Consider the following 21,026-nt stretch of genomic DNA (forward strand, 5'->3'; position numbering starts at 1 on the left):
GCTGTGGCTCTAGTCAGTGGTGCGAGGGAACACATGGCCATGGCGGGAACACATGGCCATGGCGGGAACACATGGCGCTGCTTTCATCTGGTGCCCCGTGCCCCCCAGTAGATACTGTAACAAATGTTTCCTTCATGGAAGACTTTTCTGCTTTTCAAATTGTTAGTCAGTGCTATAAATTGTGAAGATGGGGTGGGGAACTGTTGTAAAAACGGGTCATGGTCATTATTAAAAGGACTGCGCTGCAGAGTAAGACTATCGCGCATCTGTCTCCTCGCTAGAGGAGGGGACAGGGAACTGAGGCCAGAGGGTTGTAGCAAATCATCTTGAGACTGAAGTCACCAATCATCAAGAAATTTAGTGCTCTGGAACGACGACGACCTAGGGGCTATAATTGTCAAGTAAGGGCAAGTGAGCAGAATGGGGGAGAAAGATAATTGCAACAAGCAAGATTTTTCTTTAACAAGTACGTACTAATCACTGTGCGTGAGGCAGTTATACACAGTTCGTGCAGTCTTTCAGTCCAGCTAACAAAGCAAAGCAAAGCAGGAGAGGAGACATGGGCTTCCCCAAGGTCTCACAGCTAGTGAGCAGGACTAGGATTTGTGTCCAAATAGTCTGGCATGTCATCGTAACCGCCATACGCTGCCCACGCAGCCAAGTATGTACGGGTGTGTTAAATGGAGAAAGGGGGAGACGCAATGAAAAGGCAGAAAGGCACCTACCCCATGGCCATGCCCATGCCCATGCCCACCCTGCCAGGGTTGCAGGGGAAGCCACATCCTCAGGGCAGGCTAGATGTGTTCCTTGTTGTAATGGCTGGATGAGAACATGTTGCTAGAAGATACCTGGTTTTATAATTTAATGGGAAAATTATATCCGTTGCTGTTAACACGACTTACAGGAAAATCTGAAAAACTAAGCTTGCTAAAGCTAGATGCCTAATTTTGCCAACTAATAGTCATCATTTCAGTGTCATAATTTTTCTTAAACAGTCTTGTGTTCTTGGGCTATAAGCCTCTTGGTTATTGTATTTTTTTTTTTAACTATGGAACTTGAACTGATTTCTGTACTGCAATTGGTCTGATGTTTTCATGGTTCTTTTATTAAGGTCATGCTAGTTTGGTAGAGGATTTTTTTCAATTTTTCAAAGCTAAATTAGGGTCACTGGACACTGTCATGAGGGTCTGGACTAGCTTTTCTCCACCAGCTTTCTTCCTGTGACGCAGAGAATACAGGAAATGAGTGGAGTAACTCACTGTTGAGTTCTATTAAGGGTTTATTACTTAGCTGGTATTTCAGATGCGCAAAAATTAACCTATTACATACAATGGATATTGTATTTGTTTCCTATTGTGGGTATAAAAATTACCACAAACTCAGCATATTAAAACCACACAATTTAGTGTCTTACAGCGATTAGAAATCCAAAATCAGATTAAGTGGGCTTAAAGTCAAGGTGTCAGCAAGGCTGGTTCTTTTCAGATGCTGCAGGGGCTCTATTGGCTCGCCTTTCCCAGCTTCCAGCGGTCACCTGTATCCCTGCCTTGTAGCTCTGTCATCAACGCTCATCATCCCAAACCCTGTACCAGAAATTTAAGGTTGCTGCTCACTCTTCTCCACTTCTTGTCTCTGCCTCGTTAGGATGCTTGTCATTACATTTAGGCTCACCAAAACAATCCCCATCTCAAGGCCCTTAGCTTTAACCACGTCTGCAAAGTCCCATTTGCTGTATCAGGAAATACTCGCAAGCTTCACGGATTAAGACCTAGGTATCTTTGTAGGTCCTTATTCAGCTGACCACATCCTTTAGGCCTTAATTCTATTAGATCCCGACGGAGAAGGGATGTCTGGAATCTACGCTCACCAGATCTGCAGATGACAGAAAACTGCCACATGACTGCAGACCCTGAAGGAGGGCACGCCACAAAGTCTAATTCAAAAGTGTGTGATGTCTGCGAAAGGCTTTGAGACATTTAGTTGGCAATTCCAGGAAAAAAATGTGATTGGGTTTTTATTAGAATGACTCTGGCGAGAAAATGCTGGGCCTGATCTTCCAAACATGACTGGATCCCACGGAGCCAGTCATGGCTTTGAACGTGAACCTTGCTTGCCTCCCACTCCGGAATGTAGGTGTAGCAAGCCGAGGATACAGTGAGGCGCGTACATACTTTGTCAGATCAGACCAAGTGAAGGGACGCCTTGCTGTTGAAGTTTCCAAAGGTGGGTGTGCGTTATGGGGAGGTGGGGAACTTCCTCTCAAGCTTGCATGACTGACTACCTGGGGCAGGGATCTGTGGAAGGATGACGGTGGGTATGGAATTACAGTACTTTCCGCCGACCCTCCCCCCGCAGTGGTTTCACTTTCCATGGTATCAGGTGCCTGCAGTCAACCATGGTCCAAAAATATTACATATAATAAGGATTTGGGGGTGGGGAGTATATATACACCTTTTATTATGGTATACAGTTATAAATGGCCTCTTATTTTAATATCTTAATGTCAATTATATATTAAACTTTATCATAGGAATGTATGTATAACAGTAAATAGAGTACCAGACCCTACTTACACCAGCATGACTTCAGGCACTAATTGAGGGTACAGGAATGTATCCATTCCCCCCAGAGAGCAGGGGGACTACTGTAGGTAATGACTTAAGGTCCCTTCCAAATTCTGAAGCCCCATTCAAACACTTCAAATTTTAGTTGGGGAAACTGAGGCCGAGAGAATGAGGTCACATAGCCAGATTTATAAAGTTAAGAACAGAGGTAACTATTACTATTCATTTCTGGTCATGGTTAGATATACTCACTGATTAACTCCATTTTCAAAAATCAGTCAAGGAAAAAAATTCAAAAGTCACACACACTTAGCACTTTTTTTTCCCTAATAGCCAAACCTTAAGTTGTCAAAGCAGTGAGAACCTACTTCTGAACAGTGTTTTGAGAAGTCAAAGGTGAGTGAGTAGCTTCATGTCTTGAAATCACCTGCGTGTGTGGTGAGGAAAGGCGAGCAGCCGAGTGCTACTGTGGGCCTGTCACAGGTAGAGGCTGGGGGTAAGCGCAGTTTAAATGATAAGTCTTTCAGAGATTTAAATTTTTTTAAAAAAAGATTTATTTATTTATTTATACAAGCACTGGGTACAGTCAGAAGCGCAAGAGGGTGAGAGAATTCACCAGAGCCAGAGCGGGGAGCAGAACAGGCAGAAGGACCGAAGTACACTGCTGAGGAAGGGCGGGTGCGGCAGGAGAGGTCTGTGCGCCATGTGGGACCCTCCTCCGGTGGCCGGGATGCAGCCGGGGATGGAACCGGCGCTGCAGAGGCTGCGGGCAGCATGGCAACCCAGCGCTCAACCGCTGCGCCACCAGGGAGGCCCCAGAGATTTAAAATCTTAAAACACAAAGCTCCTTTCAAAGATTGTATTTTTCCATGTGACCAGCTGATACCAGAAATGAGCAGGCGTCTGAGGGCCAGGTACAAACATAATTAAATCTTGAACATTTTTTAATGAACATAAGATCCTAGGGAGCTAACACTGCATGTCACAATCTCGGAGCACTGATCAATGTTCTTCTTAATCCTGTAGAATTTCTCCACGTATTCAGAACGCCCTAGGAGTTCCACAAAATCTTCATCGTGAGTGATTATCAAAAGCTGGAAGTTACGTTGTTGTGAGCGACTTTTAATTATCCTGAAACAATATATTTAGAACATTTTATTACTAAAAAGCACCAATAACCTTTTATTAGAAAAAGCCAGTGAGCACCTCATCAGACACGTGAATGTGTGCTGACAACCAGGCTTTTCCTGTAAAGTCTGAGCGCTGGGTTCTGACAGCCCCGCAGGAAATGGGGGAGGGGTGGTGGACCTAAGCCTCCGGCCCAACCAGGAAGGGGTCCACCTCCTCCAGGCAGTGGGTATGGCCTGGCTTGTCTCTTTGCCTAGGTCTGGCTCAGGAATTTCAAGTAGGCAGAAAGGTTTTACTAACTTTTCCTTACTATTTATGCTGCATAACTTTAGGAGTCTGACTTACTCCTTTGCCTGGATTTTTTTTTTTTGTGTGGATCTGTTACTAATCTTCTCTGGCAGGGAAAAAAAACTACAGGTCGGGGGAATAACATGCAAGCCTGCTGCCTTCTTCAGAGCTGGGTCTACCTAGAATTCTGCCACAAGCAGTCACTAGATGCATCACTCGTATGACACGCAGGGAGCCTGAGTGGGTGTGTAGAGAATATTTTGCTCATCCTGTGTATGCCGAGGTAACCAGGCCGAGACTGAGGTAAATGAGAAACCTGAAAGACTTTCCCTTGCTTGGAGCTGTAATATATATACTCAGGTTCCAAAAGCTCCAGCTCTTATTTGCTGTTCACATTGAAAAAAGTGGCTCCGTGGTGCTTCAAGTCTGGCCCAATCCCTGCTAGCAGACAGGAAACATCATCTCCGCCAGATTGTGTATCTGGGACCAGGAGAATCTCAAAGTCTCTGTGCCTCAGGGAAAAATGCTTTTCTTCTATCAGCATAGTCCTTAAACAAGGGCTGGTAAAAGGTGGGTGCAATTCGGTAGACTCCAGAGAGCTACTGCTGAACTTTTCCCATAAAAGGTGTCATTCTCCGTAGATGTTGTCTGACATAAGCGCTGGAGGGGTAGTCCACTGTGCTGTCGGCCCCTCAAAATGTTTGTGGCACATGCTGAGGCCTGTATGACATGTGGGTCCCCACCTGATGGGTTCACAGAAAAACCAAACTATGCCAGGAATCCCTCCCCATGAATTTCCCTGTGAACACACTTGGGGAGATGCAGGCTGTGTCTGGGGCTGTTGTGCATGAGCTACTTCTGTGAAGACTCTGAATTACCATCAAAAGGTAAAGCCTAGGGTTTGGCATCGACTATTGGGTTGTTGGAAGTCATGACGTATTTTTTTCTGTTTTTGTTGCAAAAATACATTATGACTTTTCTGACAACCTAAAGTTTCTCCACTTAGATAAGGTTTTCACTCTCTTCATCTTACTTTAGAAAATCTAAGATACTTACTCAACTAGAGCATGTGCAAGAGATTCAATGTTTTCTCGGTCAAGATTCGTTGTCGGTTCGTCCAAGGCAAGGATGCCGCAGTTCAAGCAGAACGTTTCAGCCAGGGCCAGGCGAATGATGAGTGAGGCCAATACCTGGAAAACAGCAGCAAACCCGAGCGAGCACACAGCCCTCCGCTCCTTCCTCTAGGGAAGCGCACGGACCTGGCACGATCTCCTGGAAAGGGAAAGGTGAGGCAGAAACCCAAGAGGGGGAATGGGGCCCCGCAGGCTGCTGTACTTCTGCGGACCTGTAAGACATGCAAGCAACTGAAACTAGGAGGTACTTTCACAGTTACTAGAAACCCCATACTAAAACTCTCAACCTCGCCGAAGTCATCTGAGGGTATAGGGGACACAGAAGTGTGTAGGATTATTCTAGGGAGTATAAACTTCTGTGTAAGCTGGAGATTGTCCGTCCCTGACTGTGTGCGTGAAGGTGCGGCAACAGGTGCGTGAGGGTCGTGAACAGTTCACAGCTGCTCTGAGGCTCAGCCCAGGTTGGCAACTGCAGGAGCCAGGGCCATCCGTACATACCTTGGCCCTTTGGGGACAAGCACTTCCTTCCTGTATTTGACGACTCCTGCTGCCACCCCCATGGCTGCTCAGAGTGGCGCTCCAAGTCCCCCTCCACCACACCATTTGTCTATCTTCTCCCTCAACACCAGGGAAGTAATTACTGTTCATTTTTATCATTTGGAGTAGCTAAGGTAAATCTTTAGAAAGTATTTTGACCCTTTTTAATCCAAAGAATTAAAAACCAGTTTTTAATTCTGTGTTTCAAAACCAGTTATTTTTCTCATTCATAATTGTCACTAAAAATCATCAAAATAAGCATGGGCTATTGATTACAGCTCACAAATTTGTCATTTTTGCAGACTATGATTAAGATAATAATCTGCAGAAGCCTAAAATTGGTATCAGCTGTCTGGGCTGACAGCGAAATACATACGCATGGAATGACTGCAAAATTTGAAAACCATTTATAAAAATAACTCAGATAAAAGTGAACATCTACTTCCAGATTTAAAATGTTTCGCTAAAATCAGGGGCCCAGGGCTGTTAGAAATAAGTATGATCACCTGCGTCACTCTGAACAAAGGAGGCTTACACTGTGAGCCACATCTCTGTGTCGGCGGAGGGGGTATCACAGCCTGGGGGTCTAGAGCCTTTTTCAGAGGGTCTGCAGGCCCCAAGGCGAGGCTCTGGGTGGTGCTGAGGACTCAAAGTAGGTCTTACAAGGCTGCCCTCTCAAGGAGACTCACATTCTAAGTGATTGAGGAGGCTCAATCACTTCTCTGAAATCAGGATGCATCTTACAACTACCTTTTAAAAAAGTTGGGGGCAGGGAAAAAAATCGCCCTCTCACTCATGACACAGTGACTTGATCTCATCAGGAGTGCTGTGAAATGTGTGGTCTTGGTTCGTTTTACATTTAGCTATTTTGTGAGACTTTCAGGCCCTTTTCCTTCAAGCCTGTTGTAGTGGCAGGAAATGCTGCTTAGCACTGACACAGTGATTCAGATTCTGTTTACCGGGCGGCGTGCAAAGTGGCTTCCTGGGCTCTTGAGGTGCCTACCTTTTGCCCGGCACTGCACCGTCCTCGCATGTCCAAGGCCGTGTCTCCCTTTAGCATCACCACTCGGTAGTTGTAATTCCGCCTTTTATCAGAAGCTGATACATTTTCATCAGCGTCAGACCGAATTTCTATGTATTCAATATCTGACACAGGAAGAAGAAAATTGCAAAGGAACTTACAATCTGTAACCTTTTGTCCTTTATCAACATGGTTAACACATTTAGAAGCAGTATCTGAGGCTGACATGACCGTAGGAAAGCATGGGCTGGCTTGGTATCTCTTTCTTGGGCTGAGAGGATTCCTGGCTGGAGGGAACCCAGCTGCCCTCACCTTCCGTTTCACACTGGTTTTTCCCCGCTCCCCTATTAAAAGTTTCCTCCTGCTGGTTTTCTTATCGCATTTCAGCTTATCCCTATCTGCACTTTAACCGAACCTATTAGGTCATCAGCTAAATGTATTGTGCATCATAGCCAAATATGTAAGTCCTATCTGGCTTTGGAATAGAAAACTGTGCACTTCTTTTCTTGTTACAAGATTTTGTCACGATAAGAATTCTTAGAAAAATCTCAAGGAAATGTTCAGAAGAGGTCAAGGATACGGGCACGGTTAGAGGTCTGGGCAAGCGTTGGGGACAGGGCTTTGGGAAAAACATTTGTGACACACCGTGTTAATTACCTTGTCCACGGTAAGTATTTCTCCAAAGGTCACGAATAATTTTATTGATTTCTTCCATTTTCATACTGTGAAATTTCATGATTGCTCTGGAAAAAGTTATTGGTATTTTAAAGAAAAAATATATGTAACAGTATCTATGTTAAGAATATTTGAATCTATGGCAATGCGTAAAATGCAACAATTTCATGAAAAAATTTCCCCAATATCCTCAATGATAAGTAGGATATATTAAGAATGACCATCCAAAACCTTGCTTCTTGGCTACTACTGACCACTGCAAAGCATGGTTTCATTGCTCTAGGTCTTTAACTTTATTGGAAGGACTAACTCCACTGATGTCCACCATTTGCAGGAAGTCGTGGTGAAAGGCTGGCAGTGATTTAAGGGGGGGGGGTGTGAGGTGAAGTCTACTATGTCCCTTAGTCTGTTGGAAATAGGTGAATCTCTGGAACTGGTTTCTTTCTTCTCCTCTGTTACTATTAAGGGCTACTAAAAGTCAGTCTCTTAAAGTTGCTTTTAGTCCTTAAATTTGTGAGCTTTTTATCATTCAGAAGCTTTGGTTCAGAGAGGGCAACTTAGTGAGCTGAATCTCAAAACTTTTATTTTGCCTTTCTAGCCAAAGATTCTAACTCCATCTATGTGCATTATTTTTTCCCTTGGTCAGAGCAGTCAGTCCCTTGTAATACTCTTAAAAAACAAATGCTATAAAGTACAAAGTACCCTGTCAAAAATCTAACCCTTTCTCACTAAGTTACCCATGGTCAAAAAGCCCTTAGGTTCTTTAGAAGCATGTTTATGAACTGAAAAATGTTTCACCAGTGAAAAAAGGCAATGCCACGGCCATACAAAGGATGTGAGGCCATACTACTTCCACTTGCAGGCCTCTTATCTGATAGATACAAAAAAAGAAACCGCGCGTAATGCTACTGCCTCTGCACAATTACTTCATGATCTTCTGGTTCACCAGCAAGAGACAAAGAAATGACTCAACATAAATACATTTAAAATATCAGATGAAGGATTCTAAAAGTAATAGACTGGAAAAAACCATATTCTGCCTGTTGATGAGGCTCCATTTTATACTTTACATACCTCAGCCTAACATTGTATGCGCCTTTCAAAACGACATAGACAAGCTTTTAATATTTTTCTCAAAAACCTCAGAAAATCATCTTGTGGCCAATTATGTAATCCCCAGTGACTTGAAAAAGTCACTTTCTATCCAAGTTAAAAATCCCCCATAACTAACATGAAAGAGCATTTTCCATGTGAAGAACAAGCTCAGGGGTGGGGGATGGGTGTCCAAGGTGCACACACAGCCTCTGCTGTGGCTCCTTGTGCAACAGAAGTGGTGCATCCTGGACTGCGGTTAGTACTAACAGACAGCAATGCAGGAAAAAGTTGTAGTCCTGAGAGGGCTAGACCCGCCAAGGGGTGTGTCAGTTGGAGGTGACACCTACTGCTGTTTGCCAGACCATTTACTTTATCTTTGCATCTTCTCTCCCTGTCCAACAGTAAGGGGTGATTAAGGGAACTGCATTAATCCACTTGTGAGAATAACAATGATAACTGTGGTTACTACTGACAAGCATTTACCTAAAGACACAACTAAGCTAAGCAATTACATATTACATATTTAATCCTTACATTATTGGGAGTTATTTTTGGTTATCCCCATTTTCTCATCATGAAAACTGAAATCTGATGACATCAGTAATTTGCTCAAGATCAGAGAAAAGTGGCTAGGTTATATTAAGAACTTCTGAATAGAATTAAAATTGAAAGGACATCAAAATTCACTCTTTAAAGCCACCCAGCTCATTTAGTTTTATGAGCAGATGTTACCAAATCACGTAGATAGGTCTTCCTAGCACCCAAGTATGTAAGTATTACACAGCAAGGAGAAACTTTCGCCTTGAAGGAAAAGAAAAAGTATAGACCATGTGAATACGCAAGTATTCTAAATAAAGTAAGGGTATTAAAAACAATGCCATAACCAAATATTGTTTATCCCAAGAAAGCAAGATAAGTACAACACTGACGCTTCATTGAATTAACTGATTAAAAGGAAAAAAAAAAAAAACCTCAAAAGTATTTGATGTAATACTGTTTTCACAAAAAACTTCAAAGAAGTCATCCACAGCATACATTAAATTTAATATTAAAATAGCCTGAAGTGTGCTAAAAGATGCAGTTATCACCCTACAGATTCAGTGAGACAAAAAAGATGATCTGTCACTGTTTCCGTAGGTGCTATAGTGTGCATTTAATTTTTCAGTTGATTTCTTAGATTTTTAATTAAAACGAATAAGGTGGTAAGAAAGAATATATGAAAATTAAAAGTTATTAGAAATTATCAGTAGCTAAGTCTAATAGGAAACACAATTTTTAAAAAAGGATCCTATTCATAGTGGCAATAAAAGCAAAATACATAGCAAGAAATTTAACAAAAGGGTACAGGGTCTAGAAGAAAAAGTTGTAAACTTTTACAGTAGGTCCCTATAGGAGAGAGATACTATAGGGTCCAAAGTGAGAGATTCTATATTGCAAAGAGATGCACTCTCCTCAGGTTCGTTAATACAGTTCCAACAAAACTCCCTATAAGATTTTAGGTATATTTAAAGTTCATACTTCAGAGATAACGGAAAGATAAAACCATATAACTAGGACAGGAAAAGAATGAAAATCAGTGGGAAAAGTTTTAATAGGAAAAGAAAAAAGTCACTCCCTTTAATCAAGTCCAAATGAATGCAAGAATTAGAAGTCATAAAATTACCTGAAGAAAACATTTTTATAATCTTAGGATTGGGAAGGCCTATGTAATACAGAAATTATAAATAAAAAGGTGAGATATTTGATTAGTACCTAAAAATTGAAGGTCACAAATAACACCATAAAGTTAAGGGACAATGACAAACTAGAGTAACTACTTGCAGTGCATGTGATTTCATCATGTAAAAAGAAAACACTGTAAGTCCCTAAGAAAGACAACCTAGTCCAAAAATTGGCTATGAAATAGTCACCATAAGAAAAGCGTTTAAACTCAGTGAACGCAAATTAACATTAAAACATTTTTGCATGACACATAGGCAAAAATTAAAACCGTTGATAATATAAAATGCAATCACCAAGAAATGGGTACTTCTATAAACTTAGTGGAAACAAATTTCACACGTTTTTGGTAAATTTGGCACTAACAAGTTTAAAATACACATGCCATCTGAACAGATTATTCCATTTCTAAGATGCTATCTTTTTGGCATACATGCACAAGTGTGCAGCTGTGTCTGTACCATTATCTACAGCAGCTAATACTTAAAAGCTGTGGTTTTAATTTCATGGATTGGAAACTGGCTAGTTGCATCAGACCTACCATCTGCCTGGAGTATGCCTGTCCTCTAGTTAAATGCATATACACACTCATATGAACGATTCCCAAAACATAGTAAACAGACCTGAGAAAATAGTTTATAAGTGATTTAATCACTTATTTAAAGACTCAAGACTTGGAAAGATTTCTTTAAAAGTTCTGTTACTGGGCCTCCCTGGTGGCGCAAGGGGTTAAGCACTGCACTATGAAGCAATCCGCAGCCACTGCAGCACGAGTTCGATCCCTGGCTAGCCAGAAGGCAACTCACCTGGTGCAGCAGACCTCTCCTGTCTCGCCCTCTGCTCCCCTCAGCAGCGTATTTCGGTCAGTCTGCCTGTTCTGTTCCCCGCTCTGTCTCTGGTGAATCCTCTCACCCTCCCGCACATCTGGCCTGTACCCTGGTTCTTGAGTAAATAAATCTTTAAAAAAATAAATACCAGACTAAGTGCACTATCTTTCAGCACCTCTTTGCAGTATGCCTGCTCTAGCCATTACAGAATTTTCCTTTTGTGGTCTTAGCTGTCCGAAAGCCCACCACACTTGGAGCTCAAATGAAGTTTCTGTAACTATCTGGGTTATCTTTTTCCTTAGTACATCTGGGTTCTATTTCCCCATATTCTCAACTTTTTTCACTGAATAAAGTACTAATTAGGAGTACTTTATACATACATGCCTTATTAATAAAAAAAAAAAATCTCACTAGCACAGTAAAAACAAAAATTAGCCTAGTTGGAAAAAAGCAGAAAAGACGATACTTCCAAAAGATATTTTCCAACATTATTCTTCTATTTGAAACTGCACCACACTTGAGCTACACAGGTTGCTGAAAAATTGGCTATGACCCACTGGATATTCTTCCCTGCTGCCCTGGTACCACCACTGTGAGAACATCATATTCTCTACATTCATGATACAAATAAACAGTGATTTTTATTATTCAGCAAACTCAAAACTCCCAATGAGCCAAACTTAGGTTGTATGCTTAGAAGAAAAATTAACCATTTTTAGATAAAACCCTTAAAACTATTAATTCCCTAAGACCATTAAAACAAACTTCCTTTAACCAGATTCCAAAATATCAACTTTGAAAATTCAGGCAGTATTTCGACTACTATAACAAGAGAAACACTTGGTTTAAAGACGACGACGGCTTACACTGAGAGGGAAATGCTAGTGCCCAGCTTTAGGTTTGATCTACCTGACTGATGCTACCGGGGCGGCCAGTGTCAAATTATACTCTAAGGATGAGAACAGTGGCCAGGGGTGAGCCCTGGAAAAGTTCTCACTCCCAAACTCTCAGCTGGTTCTCTCGATGCCGAATTGTTAAAATTACATGTTTCCACTGAGTCTCAAAAGAGTGACGTCATATGCCATGTTCCATGTTTGGGGAAAATGACGATGGAAAATTCTGGGCATAAGGCAGTCCACGATACTTTGGTATATTCCAAAATAACTGATGTAGTAATTTAACTGATATAGTGGGGTAATACACTCTAAATGATGCCTGTTTCCCCCCTTTCTCAGCTCAGTGTGTCTTTGACCAGTGGCAATGCTTGTAATCAGTGATGTTGCCAGATGATTACTAATAACAGATGGTAATCGTCTTTTCTTGAAAACGAACTGTTAATTTCCTGTGTTACCTTAAATAGACAGTTGAAGGTAACAATTATACTGACAAAAGCTTCATTTTAAGAGGTGAAAACAATGAGGGAAATTTTGGACTTTACTTTCTTCTAGGTGATAAAGTAAATTTAAATCTCATAGTAAAAAACCTTACAAAGGCCACTGTTTACAAGCACAAGCCCACAGAGACTCAATTTTGGGGAAATCTAAACCACTCTTTTTCTTCTCATTTAGAAGAATCCGTCTGATTACCAGATAGCAGAACTCAGTAAACAGGCTGGCTTTGTTCCTTAAGCAAGCCTAAATTGCTGGAAAGCACCCCTGCACCTCCCCACCCCCGCAAGTCCTTGACTGGCTCCATCAAACCCCTCACACGCCCTCACTCTGCTCAGTGTGATGTCTCCATGAAATAGGCAGTTTTCTCTACTGAAGTGCCCTTCCTTCATTACCCAAAGACCAAGGCCCAATAGACTATGGAGCACCTACCTTGGCCTTCCTCATCAGATGGCTGTTAGCCTGACAGGAGAGGACAGAACAGAGCTCTTCCTCAGTGCACTTGCAGACCTGGGGTTTCATACGTGTTAATTGAGTAGAAAACTGCCCCTAGGAGACCTTCGTGCAAGTAAAATTGAAAACAAAACCAACCTACCCACCACACTTGGCCCCTCACTACCCTCGAGCTGTCAACCTGCTTTTCTGCTTGCCTGCAGGCAGAATTTTTCATTAAGAATAATCTACATTCTGTCTCCATTTCTCAGCACCCACTCTCTTCTCATTCAACTCCAATGTTTAGTGCCAACCATGTCACTGAGAATGCGCCTCAAAGCCATTACCAACATCCATTTTGTCAAATTTAAGGGTCACGTCTTAGTTCTTAACATATTTGGCCTCTCAGTAACATAAAGAGTCTCAAAGTACTTTACCTGGTTTTCAAGACACCATACCTTTTGAATTTTTCTCCCACTTTATCAGCTACTTCTTCACTGGATAAACATCGTGAGTCCGCGGACCATTCCCTTGCCTATAATTATTCCAAAAGTAATCTCATGCTATGACTTTAAGTTCTATATATATATATATATATATATATATATATATATGGATGACTCTCAAATTTACCTCTTTCCCCTAAACTCCTGTCTCTAAATCATGTATCCAACTGCCTGTTCAACGTCTCTACTTAGAAGTCTACAGCCACCTTACACTTAGTGTTTAAAACAAAATGCTACATTTCCCTCCCCCCAATTCTGCCCATTTTCAGAAATGGCAATTGCTCTCCCAACAAACTGTTGCTCAAACAAAAATAAGTAGCAGCAATGTTTTGTTCTTTCTTTTACCTCCCTTACATCCAATCCAGAAGCAAGGCCTGTCAGTTCTAGCTCCAAAACAAATCTCGAGTCCATCCACTTCTATTTCCAGAGCTTCTATCCTACTCCAGTCCATTATCATTTCCTAGGATATAATAAGAGTTTCCTCACTGGTCTCCTTGCTTCTACCCTCACTTTCCTACTATCTATTAAGTTCCCGAGTGCTATTAATGAACAGTTTTAAGCATGTATGGTAAAGAATGGACCAAGATAAAAGTAGATTACATGGCCTGTGAGTTTCCCTTGTTATAACTTTGACCCTATATTGAATGTGCTAATGGATTTTTTAAAAAAAGTTTTCTACTTTACAGATGAGGGAACTGAAGCTTAAAGTATTTAAATAAGTTGTTAAATGTCAACAGTCAGGACTAAAATTCAGCTAGGCTCCAGAGACGGTACTTTTCACCATATATTTGATTTCTGAGGCCTCAAAAAATGTAACATTTATCAACTTTTACACAAACATTTCCTGCTTTGTAAGATTCAGTTTTATTTTTTTTTTTTTTAATCACAACCCATTTAAGTTATCCTATCCTATATAGTAGGTTCTTATTGTTAAAAATTGGTTTTGATTCTTATCTCTTCAAATAAACTTGCCAGTAAGGACTGGGTCTGTTATTCCTAATTGGTAATTTTAATTCTTTATTTTAAAGAATTAAAAAAAAAAGTCTCCTAAAGGCATAGATGAGTCAGCTAAAGGTATAATTATGGAAGGAAAGAAAAAAGCCCCAAAACACAAATATATGTACATATACTCTATTAGGCAAGGATTCTTTTAATAATTCTTTCAGTAAGTCTAGTTTATGCCCTTGTTTCTAACCTTAAACTTTAAACTGTTGGATGTAAAATCTAGAGGTGGGGGATTTTAAGATCAAAGAGATTAAATAACAAAAGTTCCCACTGAGAGTTAAGTATACAATCCCAAAAGCCTTTCTGGACCCAGAAAGCTCTGTCTTGTTATTCACTGACAGGGAAAGATAATAAAGGGTATGTTCATGGAATAACCCTTCAAATTTAAACCCACAAAAACCTTGGTAGTATTTTTTTTTTTAAAAGATGACCATAATTTGCTTACTCTCAATTTTCATAGTAAATGGACTTATCTTAAAAGATTATGTACTTTCCAAAGTTGTACAAGTGAAAGATTTAGGTGATTCTGGGGCCATCTTTATTATCATCAGTAACTAAAAGAATCCTCATACCAAATGCAGGGTCCCTGCTGTTCTCCTGAAAGCACTGTGATTTGAATGCCACTCTGAGGCTGATCTGTTGACTATGTTTTATCTGACCAGGGGAAGCCTTAAAAGAGAAGATACCCTCAGCATTTAGGAACAAATTTTCCTTTTCAGAAAACAATAAAACCTTTGATAACTTATAATTCTCCTGCCACAAACACCTAAATTGCTAGATAGGTTTATAACAAAAATTATTTTAAGTTCATAGTTGAATTCACAAGAGAGAAAGGAAAATCCCTAAGTGGCAAAACAAATGTTGAAGTGAAAAATTAGATTAGTCAGTATGTAATCTGACAATGCAGCTAAACTTGGCTATTTCCATAACCTAAGGTTTAGGTCTTATCACCAGGGGCAGAAGATGAGGCACAGGGCCCACAGAAGGTAGAGGTGAGAAGTACCTTCCATACTGAAACACATAAAAACCGACACACTGGGCCTCCCCTGGTGGCGCAGTGGTTGAGCGCTGGGCTGCGAAGCTCCCTGCAGCCTCTGCAGTGACCGTTCAATCCCCGGGGGCCGGCAAGGGTCCCACATGGTGCGACAGACCTCTCCTGCCATGCCCGCTGCTCCCCTCAGCAGTGTATTTCATCAGTCTGCCTGTTCTGTTCCCCGCTCTGCCTCTGGTGAATTCTCTCACCCTCCAGTGCTTCTGAGGCTTCTGACTGTACTCAGTGCTTGAATAAGTAAATCTTAAACAAACAAACCAACAAACAAACAAACAAAAGAGACACTTAAAGCCTCTATTGTCAATTCTCAAATAATGGAAAATTAGTAAATTGAGTTCAAAGTCCTATACAAATGCTTTACATGGGCTTGAGATTCAAGGTTATAATGCCAGTGCAATTCAGGAACACCCTAACTGAAAAATTAAGGTAAAAAACTAGACCGAAGACATGTTATCACTGGAGGTTCCAATCACATATGAAACCAATTGCTCTTTGGGGGGTGGTAAGAGAGAACAGGGTAGAAATATCCATAAAGATCAAAGGGAGTCTCAGAGAAAAAACAGCACTGTACATTAGATTCAATTTAGGATTGATTATTTAAATTACTTAAATGTGAAAACCAAAAATTAAAACACAGAAAAGTAGGGAAGAACTTCTTAAACAAGATACAAAAAAAAGAAAAAAATGGGTAAATTGAACTACTTTAAAATAAAATCTGTTCGTTTAAAGACACAGTAAGAAGTGAAAAATAAACAAAAATCTTAAGATGTTCATATAATATATAATTGAAGAGTAATTAAAATTCAGGAGATATAGAATACCTACAAACCATAAGAGGACCAACAATAAATACACTTAAAATGGATAAGATACAACCACTACAATGAGGAAACAACATGATCGAATATGATAAGATTTCAACATCATTTAAAACCAGGGGACTGTTGCAGCACCCTTCTACTTGCGAGATAGGATGTTGTTTGATTCATGAATTAAGAAAATCAATTAGAGCTTTAAAATAATAATAATAATAAAAAGCAATCAGGAATCTGCAATTGAAGACCTCAATGATTTAAACTTCGAATACCCACCAGACTGGCCAACATAAGAAACTGACAAAATCAGTATCAAAGGATGTATCAAAGAAAATTGTACTTGGTAAGTGGTGTAAATTAGAAAAACTACTTTGGAAAACAATTTAACATTATTTTATAAAATTGAAGATACCCTGCAACCCAGAAATTCTACTCCCATGTATGCCTTAGAGAATCTTACACCTCTGCTTCAGGAAACAGGTACAAATGTTCCTGGCAACAAAGGTTGCATTAGTAGAGACCTGGAAATATCCTGTATGTTCATTAAAAACAAATGAAAAACAGCTATAAGCACATGAATAAAAAGAGAAAATCTTGAAAATTACAGAGTAACATTTTTTCAAGCTCCAAAAAAAAAAAAAAAAACAAACAAAAAAAACCCCAACAACACACATGATAAAAGCACTTTCATAAAAAGGAGAGAAAGTAAAAGCCTACCAGTAGTTACAAGGACTGGGGCTGACAGCAGGCTGAGATAGGAAGAGCTAAATGGAGTTTAGTGATCATGGTAGAATTCTCGGTTGGATATAAAAGGTATGATATTCTGAGTACTCTTTAATAGTAATATGCTTTTTAATTTAACGTCACAACTAAGTATGTGTGTATACACATATATTTTTTCCATTCCTTTTTATGAATGAAATATATGTAAAACAGTAAAAAAGGGAGAAAAAAAAATAAGACTAAAATAGGTTGATATTGCAATGGGAACCAAATCCCTAGTCCAATACTTACTGGTCAAGCGTCTTATAATAAATGTCCAGATCTTTGTTCACAAGTTCTGTTGTTCTCATAACAATCATCATTTCTCTATACTTTTCCTCAGCATCCCGAAACTGAGGTTCTCGAAGTTCTTTCTTAAAACGAATGATTTCTTCCTCATAACCTTTTTGTCGTCCTATTGCCACATGGTGATTTCTTTTTATAGTATCTATTTTCTCTTCCAACTTCTCATGTTCACTATAAAAGAGAAAATGACAAGTGAAAAACATTTTTTTTTTTAAGCTTTCAACAGCCTGAAATGGAAAAGCCAGATCTCTTTAGATAACTTCTTTTACCATTCTCCTTAGCTATCAGCATATAAGTCTCTCTTAATTTCGGTACTAAAAAAATTGTCTTCATTCCAAATCTCTGAAGCATCCCAGGTTTCTAAGCAGCTAATTTTTGTGTGTCAAATAAAGAATCCTCATAACATCTGAGCATGGAGAAAGCTCCTTTTAGACACCAACTAATGTAAGGAAAGCAATTTTAGTGATTAATATTATAAATTCACAAACTTCTGACTGCAAACTAAGAATGCACAATTACCAACACTGATAAGTTATTGAGTATGCATCACTTTGTTTACAATATGTCAAAGACAAAATTTAATTTAGTCTCAATGAAACTTAATTTCTGCTGTAATACTTATCAAAAGTTTGTACTCCTCTCTAACAAATTCCTCTTGTGAAAGTATTAGTGTTATACTGACTAAAAAGAAGCAAAACACCAATTTTTAAATTTTTTTTTTAAAAAGATTTATTTATTTATTTATATACAAGCACTGGGTACAGTCAGAAGCGCAGGAGGGTGAGAGAATTCACCAGAGCCAGAGCGGGGAACAGAATAGGCAGGCTGACAAAATACATGCTGAAGGGAGCAGCGGGTGCAGCAGGAGAGGTCTGCGTGCCATGTGGGACCCCCCGCCGGCGCCAGGGATTGAACCGGTACTGCAGAGGTTGTAGGCAGCTTCGCAGCCCAGCGCTCAACCGCTGCGCCACTGGGGAGGCCCTAAAACACCAATTTTTCCAGTAGTAACAGAATCCCAATTTGGATGTCTGCCTTAAAAAAAAAAAAAACCTTCACACATTTAACAATTACTTATTAAATGCCTTCTTAAATGTGCCTGGTAGTACTCTTGACTTTATGGACATTCTTACAGGATTGACATGATTATCTGTTTTGTTGACATTTCTGTTATATGCTGGTTGAAGAATGGCTTGGGAAAGACCAATAGCACTTAGTCTGTAAAAAAACAATCACAGAAGGAATTACAGTTCCTTCTATTGAAAAATAAGTCCTATAATCTGACACCAAGAACACTAACACTACAATGTTAAAGAGCTGAAGCTTGGGAGCTAGGATATCAGTGGTCACATACCTGGCTCTCATCATAATTTTCTGTTATTTTTCTGGGTCTTGGTGTCCTAATCACAAAAATGAAGAGGATGAAGATGAAGAGCTCTCCTAGTTATGAAGTCTGATTTCCTTGATATACGAGATTTTAAACAGCTAAACCAAGAGTACTTACAACACAGGATTAAACATATTAGATTTTGTAAGTTAAAATATCAATTTACTAGATCCTTTAGAAAAACCTAAGCATCTTCTAATACAGACTTCTATGAAAAGTCAAGACAAATGAAAAACTGTAAGGAATGAATGAAAGGGATTCTTATTTAATCAGTTTAAGTGGTTCAAAAACCCAAGTAATTTGCAGGCCTCCCCTGGTGGTGTAGGCGCTTGAGCGCAGCACTGTGAAGCTGTCCACAGCCTCTGCAGTGCCAGCGAGGGTCCCACATGGCACAGCAGACCTCTCCCATCTTGCCCGCTGCTCCCCTCAGCAGTGTATTTCGTCAGTCTGCCTGTTCTGTTCCCTGCTCTGTCTCTGGTGAATCCTCTCATCCTCCCACATATCTGGTCTGTACCCCGGATCTTATATGCATATATAAATCAATCTTAAAAAAAAAAAAAAACCCAAGTAATTCACTAGTACAACCTTTTAATTCTAGTCTGGTGCCTTAGCATCAACCAGGTTCTTACAGAATTGCCAAACAACTCTAAGGCAGACAAGGGAATAATAAAATCTCTTCTGTTATATCAAAAAGGTGGCAACTACAGCAAGTATCAATAAAACCAAATGAAAGCTGAATAATGCTAATCTTTAAAAACTTACTCTGGGGCCTCCCTGGTGGCGCAAGGGGTTAAACAGCACTGTGAAGCTATTTGCAGCCTCTGAACACAAGTTCGATCCCCAGCTGGTTAGGGTGCTACTCACATGGTGCAGCAGACCTTTCCATCTCATGCGCTGCTCCCCTCAGCAGTGTATTTCAGTAGATGTGCCTGTTCTACTTCCCACTCTGTCTCTGGTGAATCCTCTCACCCACCACACCTCTGGGCTGTACCCCAGTTCTTGTATGCATAAATAAATCTTTGAAAAAATAAAAACTAACTCTGGTGAGGGTGCATGAAGTATAATTAGGGTCATCCAGAATGGGTTCCAATGATAAACTGCTTTAGCAAAAACTCCACTGGCAATATTACACTGCACCAGCTTGGACTCAGGCAGGGTTCACAGGCTATACATTATGATTGGTACCATTATTATGTGAAGCAAGCTAGCAGAAATCTGGGGAGTTGGCACTTTTCGTTCTGCCATTAACACAGTACTACAATTCTATATCACTTCTTCAAGTAATTCAATTTCTTAAGGCCATTAGATATATTTGTATAAAAACTATCAACCTTCCTCTGAGTCTCAAGGGATACTTAACGCTAAAGGCTTAAATTCTTGTTAAAAAACATGTATTGACTATTCTTCACATTTCTCTAATAAAGACTTTTATGTAAACCAGACTATTTTGAAAACATACCTTTTCATTTGCAAAACCTGCATTTGACCCATTTCTTTCAGACGTCGTTTTCTTTCTTCTTCAACTTCTTTTAGTTCCTCATTTCTTTTTCTTAAAGTAAGGTTATCCTGTAGCCATCTTTCTTGTATCTAAATGTAAAAAATAAATCAGTTAAAAAAATAAATTGCCAACATATGATTCATAATGGGCAACTGCTGACAGGTAGTGCTATTCTGCCTTACTAGGATGTTAACTCAAGAGGGGGAGATTAAGCCACCATGAAGGAATCTTCAAGTCAAGACTAAGCTAGAAGGTCAACAGACACACAAAATGCAATTTTAAAAGATGAAATAATTGGATCATCTTGCATAAGAACCCCACTGATTTAAAAGATCACAAGACAATGACACTATTGTAGAAGACCCCCTCCCCTTTTGCCTAGTTGTAATGTCTCCTAACATGTGCCAAGACTGTAGATACTATTACATGTTAGATCTTCAAGCTGACAAATTACACATCGGTACCATAAAAATACAGCCTGTATCTATGAATCTGTTGACTGAAATATGTAAAAGGTGGCTGTTTTTATTGAGTAATTTTGGCCTTAAAAAGAGACATAGAGGGGCCTCCCGGTGGCGCAGTGGGTTGAGCACAGCGCTGTGAAGCTGTCCACAGCCTCTGCAGTGCGGGTTTGATACTGGTCAGCCGGCAAGAAACCCACATGGCACAGCAGACCTCTCCTGTCGCGCCCGCTGCTCCCCTCAGCAGTGTATTTTGGTCATTCTGCCTGTTCTGCTCCCTGCTCTATTTCTGGTGAATCCTCTCACCCTCCCACGCCTCTGGTCTGTACCCCAGCTCTTGCATAAAAATAAATAACTCTTTAAAAAAAAAAGACATAGGGAGCCTCCCTGGTGGCGCAGGGGTTAATGACAGCTCTATCAATCTACTGCCA

At 40.2% G+C, this 21,026-nt stretch overlaps 2 protein-coding genes across 4 annotated transcripts in view; one reads left to right on the forward strand and one right to left on the reverse strand.

The window, feature by feature from the left end:
- KIF3A (kinesin family member 3A) overlaps positions 1-21,026 on the forward strand; it is a 196,958-nt gene that overhangs the window by 107,892 nt on the left and 68,040 nt on the right. The window lies entirely within an intron of this gene.
- The window catches only part of RAD50 (RAD50 double strand break repair protein), a 200,122-nt gene continuing 182,225 nt past the window's right edge, over positions 3,130-21,026 (reverse strand). For all 3 annotated transcript variants that reach the window (XM_054694406.1, XM_054694407.1, XM_037509366.2), the window contains 6 exons: positions 20,096-20,223; positions 17,199-17,423; positions 7,329-7,414; positions 6,654-6,796; positions 5,037-5,170; positions 3,130-3,695 (listed from right to left, as the gene is read on the reverse strand). In XM_054694406.1, coding sequence (XP_054550381.1) covers positions 3,509-3,695; positions 5,037-5,170; positions 6,654-6,796; positions 7,329-7,414; positions 17,199-17,423; positions 20,096-20,223 — 903 coding nt within the window. In that variant the 3' untranslated portion in view covers positions 3,130-3,508. The remainder of the gene's footprint in view (positions 3,696-5,036; positions 5,171-6,653; positions 6,797-7,328; positions 7,415-17,198; positions 17,424-20,095; positions 20,224-21,026) is intronic.

The sequence above is a fragment of the Talpa occidentalis genome, unplaced genomic scaffold (assembly GCF_014898055.3).
Source record: "Talpa occidentalis isolate TD23 unplaced genomic scaffold, MPIMG_talOcc4v2.1 talOcc4.13, whole genome shotgun sequence".
NCBI classification, from domain to species: Eukaryota; Metazoa; Chordata; class Mammalia; order Eulipotyphla; family Talpidae; genus Talpa; species Talpa occidentalis.